The sequence below is a fragment of the Centropristis striata genome, chromosome 9 (genome assembly GCF_030273125.1).
Source record: "Centropristis striata isolate RG_2023a ecotype Rhode Island chromosome 9, C.striata_1.0, whole genome shotgun sequence".
NCBI lineage: Eukaryota > Metazoa > Chordata > Actinopteri > Perciformes > Serranidae > Centropristis > Centropristis striata.
This window is the reverse complement of record NC_081525.1, coordinates 11,686,927-11,701,007: the sequence shown is the minus strand read 5'-3', so window position 1 is coordinate 11,701,007 and position 14,081 is coordinate 11,686,927. Positions and strand designations below refer to the sequence as shown.

Here is a 14,081-nt window from a genome sequence, read left to right as displayed (position 1 = left end):
GCTACATAAGAGTGACATGAGCGTGTCATAAACATGACATGGGATGTGTCATGAACATTAATGACACTTTGAAGTAACATTAATGCTCATGATACTTGTCATGTCATGTTTCTGACAGGCTTGTGTGACTCTTATGTAGACACCTTCAAAATAAAGTGTTACCATATCTTGCTTAAGTCACAAAAACATGTTCAAAAAATTGCCTAAGTCATTTATTTCTCTTAAGTTAAGTTCTATCATTATCCTCTGCAACTGTAAGTTTTATGCCATACATTGCTTAAAAGTGATTTCAGAATAATGCGACACAAACCACTGAATGACCTCTCAATGTCCTGAAAACGAACTGAAATGTCAATGAGGTCTCAGATGTGACATAGATCATAGCTCTTCAACAACAAAAATATTTAATTTTAATTAAAAAAGTAACTTTTTCTTGCTATATCTTGGCTCAACAATGGTTGATCATTACAAATTGAACCCACGTAATGCTCAAGACTTCGTATGATAGGAGAAACCCATTAGGGGTTAGGAAATGATCAAATATTTCTGGCTGTGTGATCATCACAAAAGAAAAAGTAAGGTCACGCCAACTCACGTCATGACTTCTTTCAAAGACTCAATTGCTTTCTCCAGTGTTATCTTGTCTGGGTTGTCATCTGACGTATGCTTCTTTATGTCTGATAATGTGAAAGAAAAGGTAAAGTTTGGTAAGAAAAAGACAGGCAGGACAAGATTAAAAAAAAAATCATGTGGGGAGAAAAGCCAGTAAAAAGAACAGTGAGAAAGAGGAATTACAGACAGGCATCAACGGAAGACAATGGTAGACGGAGGCAGGTGTGAAAGCAGACAGATAAGGAGAGCAGGGATGTAATCAGCATAAGAATTTTTTTTTGTAACGTCTTTTAACAAAAGCTAATACATGTGAGTGTGTGTGTGTTACCGTTGAGAAGCAGGGCCACACTAGGTAGTCTCTGTACAGGTCTGATGAGAAGCTCCACCAGTGTCTGCCTGCCGCACTCTGGCTTGGCCTGGTTGATCTGTAGAGCGACAGCATGAATTGAAAAAATAGTTCACACTACATGCTAACCACCAGCAAAAATGAAGCCTACCATGCAGAAAGCTTCTAGTATTTTATAAAATGTGCTTTGACAAAAATACACAGACGTGTCACTACTGTGTGCACTTTTAAATAAACAACCCACAGCGAATGGGGTTGTCCTGGTGACAACACAAGAAAAAAGGGATACATTTGACATATAATCAGACACAGATTGGGACTGTCACAGAGTGGATGTGCTTTAACCCTTTATCGGGCGAAGAACTATATTTGGTAACTTCAGTGGATATCAAAATCGGGTCCCCATGTCTCTCTGTGAGGTCGTAGAACCACATGGATTTTTCTTCCAGCTAATAATCAAAGATCAGGCTACGTCACAGATGATGACACCATGACATCCGACCAATCAGTATGATAATAATATAATAAAACTAACTTTATTGACCTTGACCTCCAGTGTAAAAATGAAAAATTTAGAACAAAAATCTGCAAGAAAGTCGTACAAACAGAGTCATTCTTCAATGACTTTGCAAATTTACTAGATAAAAGTGGCAAATCTGCGCGAAAAAAGTCACAGATTTATGAGAAAAAAGTGGGAGGAATACAACTTTTTTATGTTAAATTCAGCACTTTAAATCTCATAAATCTACACATTTTTTTCTTGTAGATTTGCCACTTTAAGTTCTCGTAAACTTTTTTCTCAAAATATTACCCCCCTCCCCAAGGAACATATGTTTTTTTTTTACACAGTCTGGCTGTATGTAATATCCTCCAATATTCTCTAGGGTTGAAATTTGGAATTTGCAAGTATTTCAATGAGTGCCCTATTAAGGGTTAATTGTATGAGTGACAAGGCCACAATTTCAGTAGGGATTGGCGTTTGGAAGAAATCTCCTAACTCAAGCATCCATAACATTAACAAGCAATTAATCAATTAATTGCTATGTTTTTATACATACTCCAGTATGTATAAAAACATGCATACAGGTGCAAAATAAAAGCTATTTATACAGTACTATGAAAAAAGTCTGTTTTGATAACGACGCTTTTATTTTGAAAGGAAGAAAAGAGACTTCCTGTCGATCATAACCTAACTCAAGTGAGGCAATACTGTAAAGATAATGACAAGGAGTTCAATATTTTAGCGCCAGAAGAGGCATGAGGTTAGTTTTCATAGTAATCTAATCATATTTAAGTGTGTTTTGTGTTTAAATAAGTTTTGGATCAAATTAAACAAACAAAACATGCTAGCAAGGTTTGATACAGTAAACTAGATTTGCTCAAATTAATACTGGCCTTTTGACGTACGGCTGCAAAACTGAACGGCGGCCGTGTCTCAGTTCAGTGATACTGATAAACAGTCATAGATACAATTAAAATAAAAAATATACACAGATCGATTAAAAATTCCACGTGATCGACCAAATTCTTAACAACCATTAATCTATCATCGATTAATTATTCCCATCCCTAATCGGGCCTGTCAGAGCTGATGTGCTCTAATAGTGTACTGACGACAGTTTGTAGTATTGCTGTAAATAAGTATTATAAACATTAGGTTTTCCTGTTCCGTTTTTTCTTCACCACCCCTTGCAAAATCTCTCTTTATGTGGCATCCACCAGGTAAACAAGTGCAGCCGTTGTACCTTGAGGAAAGCGTGGAAGCGTGGCCTCTGTCGCTCACAGCGAACAATCGTCTCCTTGCTCATTTCAAAGAAGTTGACGAAGGGAGGGTAGGCCTTCACCAGCTCTTTAGACTGGGAACAGAGAAGATGAAAACGGGTTAGAAGCATCAAGAGGATCTACATTAATAGGAGCATTGGGAGGGGGACTACTGCATACTTACTGGATTCCTGTGGTCTATGTCTAGTACCTTCAGGTTGAATGCACTTATTGTAAGTCGCTTTGGACAAAAGCGTCTGTTGACATGTAATGTAGTGCATAAGACTGCATTAACACTTCAAACTTCATAAAAGAGGTGTTCATTTGTGAAGACTATCCTGCTGAACGGAATGCATAAGCATCAGAAAAGTGTGTTTGCCACAGAGCTTATTTTCTGCAGTGATCCAAAGCCCAATGCAAATATATCCCATAGGCAAATTCTCAATAGACCTCATGGTGATGCTACTTCTACCTCATTTCGTTTGCTCTCTATTAGAGACCTGTCCTCAAACTGTTGGTTATTATCAGTACCAGAAAAAAAGAATGCAGTCAAAATGCTACAGATCAGTTTAATGTCAGCATGTAGTCTGCTCAGGTAGAGACAGTGACAGTGATCAATGGCTTTGACCTTTTTTATTTGTTATAAGCAAGTGTGAAAATAGACCGATTCTGATATAAGTGAACACTTTGATGGGCGATTTAAACCCACTTTGTACACTGATTTTATTTCAATAGCTGCAAAAGTTCTGAATTACATACTTAACGAACATCTTACATGGAGTCTCCTAAACATGAATTTACACCAACGCCGGCACAAGTTAGTTAAGTTACTATGTACTTTCTTAAATAAGCATGCACATATGCAATTAAAGAACATTTGCATATTAGGAGAGATTTGTCTGCACTTACATATTTGAGAATGACGTCTCCTACGCTCCTGTCCTCTGACCAGTCTGTCAGGAGCTCCTCGAGGTCACTCTGATGAACAAACCATCACACACAGCAAACAAATCAACAACTCCTCATCAAAAAGTAGGGATGCACGATATTATTGGCACGTTATTGGTATCGGCCGATAACGTGCCGATGGTTTGAAAATGAACTATCGGACATTGGCCAACACGCCGATATCATGAACTGATTAAATAATGGGGTGCACATCACCTCTCTGTTGCACCTTGTTTGTAGCTCATAGAATTGTGCAGTGTAGTCTGAGCCCACCTATTTATTTATGTTCTGATTAGGGACGTTTTGTGATTTTGTTTGCACAGAACAGATTGAGTTGTCACATATTGGGCTCCTGTTTAAAGTTAAATTTGAATTTAAGCAGCAGTCTGTAAGGTACATGTAGTTTTATTCAATTTGGGTGTAATTGCACTTTTCACATGTTACCAGTGAACACAGGTTATGTTTACTTATTATGTCAATTGGTAAATTGGCCAAATTTGCCCTGATTGTGGGTATTAGTTGTGAGGGAAAAAATATCGGTATCGGTAATCAACTAAATGAGTTGTAAAAAATTGGCATATCCGCAAAAAATCAAATATTGTTCATCCCTATTAAAAAGGCACACCATTAGAATCATTTTTGATAAAAAACCATCAAGGACACACTACCTTTATTCTCATGTGAACATCATAGATCTCTGGGATGCTGCCAAATATCGTCTTCATTTCTTCTTGGGCCAGGATGGGTCCGCCCACCTGCCCCTCTTTTTCCAATGGAAGCTTGAAGAGCTTTAAATAAAACCAGATATGAGAGATGCGCAAAAACAAAATCACAAGTTACATGTTCTACACAATCACACAAAAGCATAGTATCAATGAGAAGTACTCAGTATAGCATCAATATCATACAATATATTCAGGGCAGTAAAAATAAACATCTAACTTGTCTACACTACACACTATCTTTTCATATGATAATGGAGTGCCAGTCAACAAAATGTTTCACAATTAGTTTCGGTTAATTTGGGCAAACAAGGGGAAAAATGACACATTGTTGGCTTTAAGTTCTATTCCGCTATACTACAAAAACCAAGCAGTTTTCCTTTCCTATGTATATAGACAATATTTCCTTTCCTATTCTTCTTCTTCCAGTTTCTAGAACAGAAGTGCCTGTAATTCAATTACCAAAAATGGAATTATTTCAGAAATCTCTAAAATGTGAAGTTTTTGTCACAAAAGCATGTTTTTCCAATGGTGATCTTTGAGGTCGTGGTGCAACATTTTTGGAGCGATTTTTCCACTTTTTTTTAACCAAATCTAAAAAAATTTTTTTTTAAAAAGGGATAAAATTTAGTACCAAATTTGTGTAACAAATGGTATCAACCAGTGGTGGAAAGTATCTAAGTACATTTACTTAAGTACAACTTTGAGGTAGTTGTACTTTATTTGGGTATTTCAATTCTATGTAACTTCATACATGGACTTTTTACTCCACTACATTTAGCTGACAGATTTAGTTACTTTTCGGGTCAAGATTTAACATAAAAACATGATCGATTAAATGTTATTATACATTTTAAACTCAACAGTATATTAAATGGTTAAAATAAGCATTGTCTTCACATAATTAAACACTGCTTACATAAAGAATCAATACAAATAATCTAATAATATATTTGGAATATATAAAACAATCTGAGTGGGTCCATTCTGCATAGCAAGTAATTTTACTATTGATACTTTAAGTACATTTTGATGCTGATACTTTTGTATTTTTACTTCAGTAAGTTTTGAATGCAGGACTTTTACTTGTAGTGGAGTAATTTCACAGTGTTGTATTAGTACTTTTACTTAAGTAAGGGATCTGAATACTTCTTTCACCACTGGTATCAACCCAAAAACTTGCTGCAACAACTTATAAGACATAATTGAGCACGGAATAAGATAATGTTCTAAACCCTTTCACACATTATTCTAATGAACTATTTGATTAATTAATCAATTAAAATGACAGATTAATGACTGGAACAACTTGACACACAGTGCCGAGCTGCATCTCAAATTAATTTCGGGTTCCCGGCTTTCAGATGTTGTAAACCACTTCTATGTGGCAAATGCTGCGATCTCCCCCCTAAACATCCCTCGTCTCCCACCCCTCTATAAAAAGGGGGCTGGACTGTAATAGAACAAATAATTTGGCTTGTGCGTTTTGCTTCCACATCGTAAACAGTGTACACCAAACTGAAAAGGTGGATCTCTGTTCCACTGTTTGGCACCACAATTCAAACAACAGTTTTTTTTTCCCACCACAGGCAAATGTGTCCTAGAGTTTATTTAACCCAAATCAAAACAGTTAGAAGGGATGTAAAAATCTGCATTGAGAACATGTGTCATATAAAATAGCTTATGTCACAGAGGAATGTTTTTTTTGATGGGTCAATGTGAACTGTAGTGAAAAAAGAAATGTATTGCTTCTCTTTTTAACTGGAGCTGTTTGTGCCACTGCAACATGCTGCCACCCCCTACTGGCTGTGATATGTACATGCATGTTATCTCTTGTTTATGGGCTCTTTCTCTCTCTCTTAAGTGGTTTTGGTCTGGTTTGATTAAGAAGAAGATAAAAGAGGCTCACTCTGTTACTACTTTAGTTTTTGCCTTTGATATTAAATGTCACTTTCTGGAGCTTTGATTTAAAAAATAAAAAAAAGGTACTTCTGTTGTTATACAGTATTTATGTTTACTTAAATAAACGGTTTCAATAAAACTACTTGTGACATGTCATATTTGGCTTTGATTGAACACTTAAATATGGGGATATATATCATATATCGATATTCACCCTAAATATATCGGGATATGACTTTTGGTCCATATCGCCCAGCCCCATCGTGTCCATTTGATATATATCAAAGATAAGTTGATATGGTAATTATAGTGACAGGCCTATTAACAACACTACATAATACTTAATACCTGGATTATGGAGTTGCCTCAACTTCCTTTGATAAATGGTATGGTAGTGAAGCTACAGTGGCACGTGCTAAGTGTGTTATATTTAGATTCAAGACAGAAATCTCTGAGACCACGGGGCTAACCCGACATTCCCAGATTTAGTTTAAAAACATGTAGCTTTTTGTGAGGACAAGGAACAGTTAAACCCAGGAGAATACAACAAGTACCTGTAGGATGGTGCTTAAGATGTCCACATAATTGCTCTCAGTCTGGTAGAGCTCCTTGGAGACCTGCCACCTGGCTGACTGCTTGGATACAACCGGGGTTGAACTTTTGGACGGTTTCGAAGCCTCTGGGGGAGAGACAAGGAATGGAGGAAGGCAAGTTGTTAACATAGCACTGAAGCAAAGATAGACACTGTCAGGTGTGAATCCGCTATTTTCTTTGCAATTCTAATTAAATTAGGGCTGCATGAAAAGAAGCATATTGTACTGGATTCAATGTCTAAATAAAACTTTCATGAGGCTTTTCAGACATTTAGAATTGCAAATAACCTATTTGCCACAGACAAAGAACCTGTCTCCGTACTTGTTTTGGTGCTTTATTCTTCAATATTTGGCCATCACATGTTATGAGAGAGACTTGAACATTTCATTGGTATTTTAGGATCCACACTGTGCTGAGTCCTATTCATCAGAGTAACCCTGCTATTATTACAGATACTACTGGTGGTATCATTCCCTTATATTCACTGCTAATATTACCGCCATTATTAGTCATATTTCTGTTAAAACTACAGCTATTATCATAGATATTCATTATCCTTAACCGCTAATCCTTGGTCGCGGGGCTTGGGCTACAGGGAACCCACACTGACATGGGGAGAAATTTCATACAGAAGAGCCACAAGCCGGATTCAAACCCACGACCCTCTTTCTGTGAGGCAAAATCGCTAACTACTAGACCTCGGTGCTGCTCTATTATTGACATTACTGGGTATTTTGATTTTATAATAATCACTTTGTATACTACTATCATAAATCACAGTTATCTTTATAGTGTTACTGCTAACTGCAATTTTCATTTCATCTCTACATTCAGGAAACCTGACCTGCTGAAGTTCCTGGTTGCTGCTCCTCCTCTGGTTGATGAAGACTACTTTTACCCTGGTAGGACCTTTTTCTCCTCTCCTCCCTGTCTTTCCTAATCCTCCTCTCCCTGGTACTCCTTCTTCTCATCCTATTTCTGGTCACAGTATTTTCTCCTTTGCTCTCTGAACTGTTCCCTACTCTGTCTTCTGAAATGAAGATAGATATTTACCAGAAACAGTTACACAGTCAACCAGACAAGAAAAGGGGGGTTCTAGGGTTGGATCAAGCAGTTACTCCAGTAGTCCAAAATGTTTTCCTTACCTGCCAAGGCTTTGCTTGTCTCAGGAGTGTTTGATATGTCCAGCAGAGAACCCATGGACAGGGAGTGCTCTGCTGACGGCCTTTTCCGTGGTGGCGGGAACGGGGAGATCTCCGTCTCCTTGGTGAGCTGAGCCAGCGTGTCCCTAAGACGACGACGCTTACGGTTACTGTTTGGGGTGGTGATGGACAGGAGCGACACGGCCTTCTTCATGGTTGGGCTGTCGATCTGGTGAACAGTGGGACAAAACAAAATATATACAAGGACAATATGAATACTAGATTAGTAAAACAAAAAAAAAAGATGATAGCGACATGGTTTGCCTTATAGTTAAGCGGTTGTGATGATGTACTGTGGGACAAAAAGAAAAATGTATATATACAGATTCTGAATCCTTCTATGAAAAACAGAGGGAGGTTTAATTTCGCAGAGGCTGTATTGGCAGATTCAAATGAATGAAAATGAAATTGCATGAAATCTGTAATCTTACTGAAAATATTGTAAATATTTAATTTAACCCAAAAGAAAAAAAAGGATCAATGTTGCTTTGTTCATATTATGTGTTACAGAATAAAAGTGTAAAAAAATCCTGTGTGTGTGTGTTGTTTCCATGTAAAAGTTAAACATGTCATTAATGATTCTCACAGAATTTCTACAACATGCAAATGCTTCTTTCAGACGCGTCACATCAATAACGCTAAAGTTTTTCCTCAATTGTGTTGACATGACAATATAAATGTTTTCATAATAATGCTTTTTTTATATACTATAAAGCCCCATCCATTTGATGGATCAAAAAAATTCAGAGTTTGTAGAAAGTATGTAAGCTTTCACTAAAGTCTGGTTTTGCATATATGTGTGTGTGTGTGTGTGTGTGTGTGTGTGTGTGTGTGTGTGTGTGTGTGTATTTCATGAGGCATTTTGTTTAGAGTCCCTGTGTCACATCTACTATACTGCTGGAAATGGCCATATACAAGATAAATACAAGATTATTAAAAAAGAGGGGCAAGCTGCATGTCTTCAAATTATGTGAGCCAGGCACATGTGCAAATATCAATTCCTAGTTGTATAACTATTCTTCTGTGAAAATTGATCTTGATCTCAATTGTGCTGTGCAACGTTGGAATTGTGGAGCATGTATTTTTGTAACTAAAAATCAGACAAGCATGCCCACTTTACATAGCAATTGGCTAGGTGTGAGGAGATAAGGAGGCAGGCAGGGCGTTAACTTCTCTCTCAAGTGCATCATCATTAATGCCTTTAAGGACAGACTGTCCAGAAGTATGCAGTTATTTGCCTCGTGGCCACTAAGTGGAGCTAAAAACACCTCATGCCTTTAGACACAACTGAACAACATTTGATACAAATGAGTTTTTCTAAAGCATGAGCAACAGTAAACCCCATTACCAAGCAGGCACACAAGAGTTCAGTGGAAAACATGTGATCACTGCTGAGGGAAAAGGCCACAAGAAGCTGCAATGGGGAGCTATGGAAGTCCTCAGGTGAAGCAACTGACATTTCCATTTTATATGTTGCAGTGGTCGCATATTAAAAAACCCTCAGACACTCATCATTATAGGAGGAAAAGTAATAGATTTATATAGATTTTATGAATTGATTTTAAGACTTTTGTGGCATTTTTACTTCTTGTTGGTTATTTTGTGTCTTTTTTTGGTCATTTTGTCTTTTTTTTTGTCATTTTACATCTTTTGGGGGGATCATTTTACATCTTTGAGATTTTGTGTCTTTTTTTGGTTGATTTTGCGTCGTTTTTGTCACTTTTGTGACCCTTGAGGGCACTTGGAAAAGTGCTTATATATAAATACAATTGTATTCCCCTTTTTAAAAGATATTTTATCAGGGAAATTCAAGCTGCAGGACTCATAGATTTTATAGTGTTATAGTACACAGTTCTAACTTTATTAAATACACCATTTTAACTTTCAAAAAATAAAAAAAAGGGCTCAAAGAACCCTGACAAAGAAATAGTCCTCCTGGGGATAAGGAAGGAGATTGAACATTCGTTTGGGTTCAAAATAAATAATGAAATAACTTTCAGTAGAGAGTAAAATTTCTGAAACGGGAATGGGAGCACACATAAAAATAAGAGCTTAGTATTTAAAAATAAATAAATAATGTGGCAAATGGAATTAAAACAGGGTTTATCAAGTGCCATTATACTGTTTGCATATAATTCTTACACAAATAAAAAAAAAACAGAAAAAGTCCTCCTTGTGTGGTTTGTATCTCATAAATTTGCTGTATCCTTTGGGTTAGTGTAAATACAAATTTGGTTTGAATTAACACACACATATGGGAATTAACATTAGCGTTAAGACACTTACCTTCTCGTAGGTGTACATGGACTCTCCGGCCCGAGCGTCCATCTGAATGCTTCCCCAGAACCACTAATAGGGAGGAGAGAAAGATGTTTTTACTGACCACTGAGTTGGGACAGAGGTTGGTAAAAAAAAATAAATAAATAAAAAGATTTCTGACACCATAATGACATAGCCTTTCCTATGAAAATCACTTAAACTTAAAAAGGCCATATTGATTGATAGAGAATTTATTTGAACACAAAATAAAAGACGAACAATTGAAAACAAACAAACAACAATAAATACAAGACAACAACACAAAATGAAACAATAAGACTCAACACTTATGTGTGTTCAAAAGGAGTGGGAGGAAGCCAGAGCTTATTAAATCCCACCCTTCTCCCCATGTTAATTTTTGATTATAGAGTTATAACTACACCAAAACCACCACTCAACCTTGGCTCAAATTATTCATCATGTGGAATGGGCACATCTATTATTGACCCCTCTCTCTAACAGCAAAGATAAAGGGATTTATTGAGGTTTAATCGAAAAGGAATTCGCATCGGATGAACATTTGATATTCTTGACAAAAAATGAGAGGATTCATTATTTTTTTCATGCATCTACAATCTTGGGAAAAAAATGATTGATTGATTGATTGATTGATAGAACTTTATTGTCTGTCACGAGTGACAGAAATTCATTTTTGACAGGCTCATATAAAAAACACTAAGAAACAAACAAACATTAAAAACACAAAAAAGTGTACAATCATGCTAAAAAGGGGGGGGGGGGGGGGCTGTTAAAAGCAACAGAGTGTTCATTTTTTGTTGTTCAGGGTGGTTATTGCAGAGGGGACGAAGGATTTTTTGTAGATGTTTTTCCTGGCCAGTGGAACCTTATAGCGTTTGCCTGATGGCAGCAGCTGGAAGCAGTGGTGGAGGGGGTGAGAAAAGTCTTCTGTGATCAGGGTGGCCTTCCTGATCACAGACCGGCTGTACAGTTCTGAGAGGGGGGTTTGTGGTGCTCCAATGATTTTGCTGGCCTGGTTAACTGTACGGGAAAGTTTGGTCTTGTGTTTGGATGAGAGGAGACTGTACCAGGAAGAGATATTGAAGGTGAGTATGGATTCAATGAGGGACTGGTAGACCAGAGTTAAAACATGTGTGCTGACATTGAAAGTCCTTAGTTTCCTCAGCAGGTAGAGGCGCTGTTGGGATTTTTTAAAAATGGTGTCTGCATGCTGAGAGAAGGAGAGGCAGTTGTCCAGGTCAGTTCCAAGGTATTTAAAAGACTCAACCTGCTCCACCAGCTGACCCTGGATGCTGAGTGGTTTAAAAAGAGCGGTTGCTGACTCTCTTCTGCCCCCACAGCACAGCTCTTTGGTCTTCTGGACATTTAGCTCAAGACAGAGCTGGTTAAAAGTCTGTGCCAGGTTCTCAACAGCCTGCTGATACCGGTCCAGAGCAGTGGTGTCAGTCAGGTGAGCCACCAGGGCCATGTCATCTGCATATTTAAAAAGCTTCATTCCCTCACTGTTACAGGTGAGGTTGTTTGTGTACACAGAGAAGAGAACGGGAGATAAAACACAACCCTGGGGAACACCTGTGTTTAAAATCAGCTTCTTTGATTTAAAACCATTTAAAAGCACCTGTTGTGGCCTGTCAGTTAAAAAACTCTTGATCCATAAAACCAGTGTGGGATGAACTTGGAGGTCTAAAAGAGCATACAGCAGGGTGTCAATGTGCACAGTGTTAAAAGCAGAGGAGAAGTCCATAAATAAGATCCTGGTGTGAGGGTGAGGAGAGTCCAGATGTTTCGTGACGGTGTTCAGCAATGTGAGACTTGCGTCCTCAACCCCCCTTTTTGCCCTGTAGGCAAACTGAAAAGGATCCATTTTATGTGACAGCGTTTTGGCCAGGAGGTCACACAGGATTCTCTCCATGCACTTGCATAGCACGGAGGTCAGGGCCACTGGTCTGTAGTCCTTCAGCTCCTTAGCTGGTGTTTTTTTGGGGATGGGAATTATGGTGGATTCCTTCCAATTTGTGGGGACATTTCCTGAATCCAACAGGCACTGAAACAGTCTGGTGACCACTCCACCTAGCTGAGCAGAGCAGTCCTTCAGTACTCTGCCTCTGAGCTTGTCAGGGCCAGAGGCTTTATGTGGTTTGACCCGGTGAAGGATGGAGGTTACCTGCTGCTCGTTGATGGTGATGGCTGGGTGGGGGGAGATGGTGGTTGAGCAGCCAAAGTCAAAGTTGGGTGGAGTGCTATTGTTGTTGAACCGGGCGAAGAAGATGTTGAGTTGTTCTGCAAAGGGGGCGGGGTCCGGACGGCTGGCCACTGGGGATTTGGCAGCTCTGTCCATCATAGTATTTAGACCCTGCCACGCTTCCCTTGCATTGCCAGATGTTAATTTTTGCTCCACCTTGTTCTTGTAATTGATTTTTGAGAGCCTAGCCATCCTTCTGAACTCTTTCTCCAACTCCCTCACTCTGAGTGTGTCCCCTTGCAGGAATGCTGCTTTCTTTTGGACTAGGCAGATTTTCATGTCCTTTGTAATCCATTTTTTATTATTTGGGTGAATCGTTATCTGTTTAGTCTGTGTCACTGTGTCCTCACAAAATAAAAAGTAGGAGGTTAACACATCAGTTAGCATGTTCAGATCATTATCACAGGTGTCAAAAAACAAATCCCAGTCTGTCAATTCAAAGCAGCCTTTCAGTGCTTCAGTTGTTTCATCATTCCAGACCTTTATTGTTTTTGTGATGGTTTCACCTGTCTTTAGCTTTGATCTGTATGTGGGAAGCAATAAAATAACATTGTGGTCAGAACGGCCAAGTGGGGGTCGTGGTTTTGAGGTATATGCACCAGGAATATTGCCATAGCACATATCCAGTATATTCTGTTTTCTGGTGGGGGTCGTAACATACTGCTCTAGGTCTGGCAGATGTGTGGTGACATCACACCGGTTAAAATCCCCCAGCAGAAATACAGGCTGTTCTCCAGTTTGGTTGACTACTCTGTTGTAGTGGTCAGATAAATGTTCAGCAGCAAGGTTAAAATCAGGGCCTGGAACATATGCTAAAATGACAGTGATCTGGGAAAATTCTCTTGGTAAATAGTGTGGTCTGAATGACACAGTCATCAGTTCATAGTGTTTGCAGCAGACAGTCTCTCTCACTGTGATGTTTGTTGCCCAGCTGTGACTGACAGCCATACAGAGCCCGCCCCCAATTGACTTCCGTGTTCTCGCTGCATCCCTGTCAAAGCGGATGATTTTAAAACGATCCAGACAGAACTCCGTATCCTCCGTCAGCCATGTCTCTGTAAAACAGAAGAGACTAGTCTGCCGGTAGTCCTGGTCAAACTGGATGAGTGTGGAGAGCTCCTCCGTCTTATTCCGCAGCGATCTTACGTTAGACAGCGTTATTGCAGGTAAAGGTAGACGGCTCCCTCTCCTCCTCAGCCTGTTAGACTGTTAGATTAGACCATCCTTGTTTTCTCTAATTTCTTGATCATTATAATGCCTGGTACAACTAAAGGTACATTTGTAAATATGCAAAATAGCTCATAAGAGTTTAATCTAAGAGCTGATATCTAGACATTTTCCATGGTTTTCTTGATAATGATTGTGGTTATTATCAAGAAATCCATGGAAAATGGCTAGATATCAGCTCTTAAACTAAACTCTTCAATCCAATCCAATCTACTTTATTTATATAG

General features: G+C 38.5%; 1 protein-coding gene across 5 annotated transcripts in view; it reads right to left on the bottom strand.

The window, feature by feature from the left end:
* ect2 (epithelial cell transforming 2) overlaps nt 1-14,081 on the bottom strand; it is a 49,502-nt gene that overhangs the window by 20,014 nt on the left and 15,407 nt on the right. For 4 of the 5 annotated variants that reach the window (XM_059341791.1, XM_059341793.1, XM_059341792.1 and 1 more), the window contains 8 exons: nt 10,374-10,436; nt 8,031-8,256; nt 6,846-6,970; nt 4,336-4,455; nt 3,629-3,697; nt 2,704-2,814; nt 941-1,037; nt 596-677 (listed from right to left, as the gene is read on the bottom strand). In XM_059341791.1, the coding sequence (XP_059197774.1) occupies nt 596-677; nt 941-1,037; nt 2,704-2,814; nt 3,629-3,697; nt 4,336-4,455; nt 6,846-6,970; nt 8,031-8,256; nt 10,374-10,436 (893 nt within the window). Of the gene's footprint in view, nt 1-595; nt 678-940; nt 1,038-2,703; nt 2,815-3,628; nt 3,698-4,335; nt 4,456-6,845; nt 6,971-7,729; nt 7,916-8,030; nt 8,257-10,373; nt 10,437-14,081 lie in introns of all 5 variants that reach the window. The other variant, XM_059341795.1, reaches the window with a different exon arrangement.